Raw genomic sequence first — 5,204 nt, 5'->3', positions numbered from 1 at the left:
TAATTTACTCATTTTATTTTTCACTATTAAGGGAAAGGAAGAGATATTCATATGTCTTTATTATAAAGTATGAATTTTTCCTAATTTTTTCCACTAACTCCCATAGATGTTGCTAATATTTTTCTTGATTATTGATCTATCTATTTTATATATATGGTTTCTACTACTTGACTCTACTTGATTTAGAGAGAGAAAGCGATTTCTAGGGATTCTCTTCGTTCCTTCAGCAATGGCGAGGAACAAGCGAGTCTCGTCTTCGCATAGTACTTCTAAAACACATAAAAATAATAATTCATCAACTATTATTAAATCTACTACAAAAATTAGTACTAGTACGACACATAATACAAATCTGAGTGAACCTGTATCACAAGTTTTTGAGGTGGGAAGCTCGTCCACGACTGATCTTCGAGCTTTCAACCTTGATAAGGAATTGGAATCAATCAATGAGGACAAGTCAACTGATGATGAGGAATGGACGGTGGTGAGCAATCGAAGGAAACAGAAGTCTGCAGAGTCTGGTAAGCGTCCTTCTCTGAAAATTGACGCCTCTGATGTCAATCCGGAACTGGAGTATTGGGCGTCTGCGATTTCATGTTATGTCCTTGGTGCTAATCCACCGAGTCTTGTGCTAAGAGGTTTTATCAGACGTATTTGGAACAATTTAGCGATTTCTTCTATTGCTTCTCAACCTAATGGTGTCTATTTAATCCGATTTAAGACAAAGGAGGATAAGCAACGTGCTCTTCAGTCAGGCCCTCTTTTCTTTGACAACAAACCTTTCATTGTCAAGGATTGGACTCCTGGAATGAAGATTGTTAAGGATAAACCTGTGACTGTGCCTGTGTGGATTCGTCTATATGACCTGGACATCAAATATTGGGGGTTGGCCTTGCCTAAGATTGTAGGTTTAGTGGGTAAACCAATTTGCAGTGATCAGGCCACTAAAGACAAGGAATACTTAGGTTTCGCTCGATACTTGGTTGAGGTCAAGGTGGGAGAGCAGCTGCCTGATACAATTGAGTTCATTGATGAACATGATATTTGTCAGACACAGCAGGTTCATTATGAATGGAAACCAGTCTCCTGTAACCTATGCCATGGAATAGGACATGAGACTGGTCTCTGTAAGAAAAAACCAGTTAAGGCGAAACCTAAGATTGTGCAGCAGGTTTGGAAACCTAAGGTACCCGTCCCCCAAGCAAAGGTCTCTGAGAAAATACATGTGCCTCAACAGGCCAAGAGCAGGCAGCCTGATGTAGTTCTTCCTCAATTGCAGCCTCATATGGTAGTCACACCCATGCCATATCAGGGCTCAATGTTGAACTCTCTGACTCCTGCCAGGTTTCTCAACAGACTAACCAAGAAAGGGGAGGGGATATCTTCAGGACCCACCTTTGTTGATGTTCTCAGCTATTCTATAAGGAAGAATCTGTTGAATAGCATGGGAAAGGGACCCTCCTCTCAACATATCAATGGTTAGCATCGGGTTTTGGAACGTTCGTGGCTTGAATAAAAAGAATAAGCAAGGTGATGTTAGGCGTCTCTTGCATATTAATAATGTAGGCTTGTTTGGGTTAGTTGAAACTAAAGTTAGAACCAACAACATCACTTCTGTTCAAGATGGTTTAGGGAATAAGTGGAATTTTCTCAATAATAATGATATCCATGAGAGTGGTAGGATCTGGCTCCTTTGGGATCCTAGCCTATTTCATGTAGTTCTGCTTATGAAGGATAAACAGGCTATTCATGTTTCTGTTGATCACTTACAGTCTGGCTACTCTTGGACCTGCTCCATCATCTATGGATGTAACAAAGACTCTGAGAGAACCAGTCTGTGGCAATCTATTCTCCAGTGCAAATCCATTGTTCATGGCCCTTGGCTTCTCATGGGGGACTTTAACAATGTTCTTCACATAGGGAACGTATTGGCTCTGAGGTGACCTTAGCTGAGATCAGAGACTTTCAACAGTGTGTGGATAGTTGTGGGCTCTATGACCTTGTGAACCAAGGTGCTTATTTCACCTGGAACAACAAACAAGAAGAGAATAAGCGTGTGTTTAGCAGAATTGATAGGGTTTTAGCTAATGACCTGTGGATTGACAGTGGCCCCTCAGGAATTGCTTCTTTTTTACCTGAGGGACTCTTTGACCATAGCCCTTGCATCATTAGGTTGTGGGATGAGTCTGCTAGGAAACCTTCTTGTTTTAAATATTTTAATATGTGGGGCAAAGATGAGAGGTTTCACAAAGATCATCAAGGATGTCCTGGCAAAGCAACATATCGGGGTTGCAAGAGTTTCCAGGTAGTTAAGAAGCTTAAAATGCTCAAATACCCTCTAAAGCAACTGAACAAAGAGGGATTTGGGGACATTATTAACACCACCAAGGTGGCTCACCTCCTGCTTAAGGATATTCAGAAAAAGTTACATCAGGACCCTCAGAATATCTTATTGCAGAATGAGGAAAGAGCTGCTGCTATTTCCTACAAAGAACTCAGTGAGGCTAGGGATATGTTCTTGAATCAAAAAGCTAAAGTTCAATGGATGAAATGCAATGATGAGAACACACAGTTCTTTCATAGCTCTATCAAGGCTAGAAGAGCTCTCAACAAAATTCTGACCATCAAGGATCAGAATGGGGTTCTCTGCTCTGATAACAAGTCCATTGAGAATGCCTTCTTGACCTATTACAAAGATCTCCTTGGAAGTTCTAAAGAAGTTACTAGGGTGAACCTGGGGGTTGTGAGAAGAGGCAAATGTATTACTCATCAGCAAGCTAGTGCCATGACCCAGAGAATCTCTGATGTTGAAATCAAGGAGGCTCTCTTTGATATTCCCATTGATAAGGCCCCTGGCCCGGATGGTTATACTTCTTGTTTCTTCAAAGACTCTTTTGATATCACTGGTAACGATGTTCTTCTTCTTTGTACATGAATTTTTTGAGAATGGCAAGTTCTGCGCAAGCCTAAACTCTACAATGGTGACCCCGATTCCTAAAAAGATCTCCCGAGACTGTCATGGATTTGGACCCATTGCGTGTTGCAATGTTATATTCAAATGCATCTCCAAAATCATCTCGTGCTAAATTTGTCTAAAATACTACCCGATATCGTCACCCCAAATCAGAGTGCTTTCATTCATGGGAGAGAGATTGTTGACAATATCCTCATCTGCCAAGACTTGATGAGGCTTTATAACAGGAAGCAATGCTCCCCTCGAGTTTTGATGAAAATTGACCTTAGGAAAGCCTACGACTCTATTGAGTGGAATTTTGTTGAAGACATGCTCATTGCCCTGAAATTTCCCTCTCTTATGATCAATTGGATTATGCAATGTGTTTCTACTCCCTCCTACACATTGTCTTTGAATGGCTCTCACTTTGGTTATTTCAAAGGGAGAAGGGGATTGAGGCAAGGGGATCCCTTATCTCCCCTTCTCTTCACCTTATGCTTAGAGTACTTTACTAGAATCATTGATGTGGTGACACTCAGACCTGAGTTCTAGTATCATCCCTTGTGTAGAGCTCTGGGCCTTTGTCATCTTGCTTTTGCAGATGACTTGTTGCTTTTCTGCAAAGGGAATACTGGCTCTGTCAAAATTCTCATGAGGGCTATGCTTACCTTTTCTTTAGCTTCTGGCCTCACCATCAATTCCAACAAGTCTGATGTGTACATGAATGGAGTACCGATTCTCAAACCGCTCACATTCTCGAATATCACTGGCTTTCATCAAGGAAGTTTCCCCTTCAGGTACTTGGGAATTGACATTTCCTACAAACGGCTTACTAACTATCAATGTAACAAGCTAGTGGACAAAATGGTGCTTAGAATTAGGAGTTGGGGGGCTAAAAAGCTTAGCTATGCTGGGAGATTAATACTTGTTAAAACAGTGCTATCACAGCTTCACTGTTATTGGGCTCGTATTTTTCTTCTTCCTAAGGGCATCCTCAACAGAGTGACCATCATTTGTAGGAATTACCTATGGTCTGGTGATAATGAGTACCATAGAGTTCTGCAGTGTCCCGGGAGAGTCGCCGCCAGGATAAAACTAAAGGAGGTCCGGGAATTGCCGATTGCTTCTTCCGGAATGTGGCCGCATTGCCAAATACACCGGTGGATTGCAAATAAGAAGGATAGCCTCCGGGTGAGATGGGTGCATCATATTTACATCAAGCGGGTCGATGGTGGACTTACTCTCCCACCTGTAAATTCCAGTTGGGTATGGCGTCAATTTGTAAGGTAAAAGATAAACTGAAATGGTCATTAATGTTCAAAGATTGGGTTGAAGCCTTTCATTACCCAAACAGACTTATGATTGTCTGATGGTCTGCTGGTGTGCAGTGCCTGGCACCCATTTGTTTGGAATCGTCTTTGCCTTCCTAAAGTTAACTTCATATCTTGGCTCTTTGCTAAGAACAGTGCTTACTTACTAAGCGGCGCCTTCTCGATTTGGGGTTGTTTCGATGGATGTAGCATTTGTCTTTGCAGACCGTAAACTCAGACCATATATTTTTTTGTCGTCGATTTTAGCAGAATTGCTTCATATTGGTGAATACTTGGTGGGACTTCACTGGATTAGTTTTTCCTTGGAAGACATGCTGCATTGGAAATTCGGGAGTCTGTTGAAGAAACAGATTGCCATGGCTGGTATTGCTAGCTTGATTTACAATATATGGGTATGTAGGAACTCTGCAAAACATGATGGATGCATACCTAGACCTCATAGAGTTTTGCAGCAGGTTCAAAGCATGGTAAAGTTCAGATTGCAAGTGATCAAATCAGAAGCAAAGCTACAAAAAAGTCGTCCCTGGCTTGAAGCTAGGAACCTCCTTATATGCTAATGTGAGAGATTTGTAGAGCGTTTAATTGTACTGAGAGCTATGTTTTCTAACGTGTGATGGATCTTGTAACTTGTTTGATTATTGAGCTTAATGAGAATTTCACATTCTACCAAAAAAAATAGATGTATTTATATTTTTTTTTGTTTTGAATAAGCTATGCATTATTATATGTTAATTTAGGTCGATGAATATACGTTTATCAATAAAAATGCTTTGACTTTTGATATTTTGGCATTCTATTGTTAAATAAATAATTATTCATTTACATGTCTCTTATGAAGTTTTTATGACTTTGCAGATATGAGATACATGATGATAAGACAAACGACGAGTTTACAGGATGTTTGTTTAGAGAGTCCATTT

General features: G+C 40.5%; 1 protein-coding gene across 1 annotated transcript; it reads left to right on the top strand.

The window, feature by feature from the left end:
* The first annotated feature begins 229 nt into the window (after window positions 1-229).
* On the top strand, window positions 230-4,841 carry LOC141641231 (uncharacterized). Its single transcript, XM_074449902.1, has 6 exons — window positions 230-1,478; window positions 1,567-1,840; window positions 1,921-2,906; window positions 3,555-4,239; window positions 4,342-4,418; window positions 4,534-4,841. Exons 1-6 carry the CDS (start codon window positions 230-232, stop codon window positions 4,839-4,841), a joined length of 3,579 nt encoding a protein of 1,192 aa, XP_074306003.1.
* The last annotated feature ends 363 nt before the right edge of the window (window positions 4,842-5,204 follow it).

This window comes from Silene latifolia, chromosome 2 (assembly GCF_048544455.1).
Source record: "Silene latifolia isolate original U9 population chromosome 2, ASM4854445v1, whole genome shotgun sequence".
Classification (NCBI taxonomy): Eukaryota; Viridiplantae; Streptophyta; class Magnoliopsida; order Caryophyllales; family Caryophyllaceae; genus Silene; species Silene latifolia.
The sequence above is the reverse complement of the archived record's forward strand: the minus strand, read 5'-3'. Positions and strand labels throughout refer to the sequence as shown.

What these genes read in the sequence shown, in the direction of transcription:
- LOC141641231 (XM_074449902.1), top strand. Translation starts at nt 230, where the DNA reads ATGGCGAGGAACAAGCGAGTCTCGTCTTCGCATAGTACTTCTAAAACA. An exon ending in CTCCTCTCAACATATCAATG is followed by an intron (nt 1,479 to 1,566) that starts GTTAGCATCGGG and finishes TTAATAATGTAG; the next exon opens with GCTTGTTTGGGTTAGTTGAA. An exon ending in AGACTCTTTTGATATCACTG is followed by an intron (nt 2,907 to 3,554) that starts GTAACGATGTTC and finishes TTGCTTTTGCAG; the next exon opens with ATGACTTGTTGCTTTTCTGC.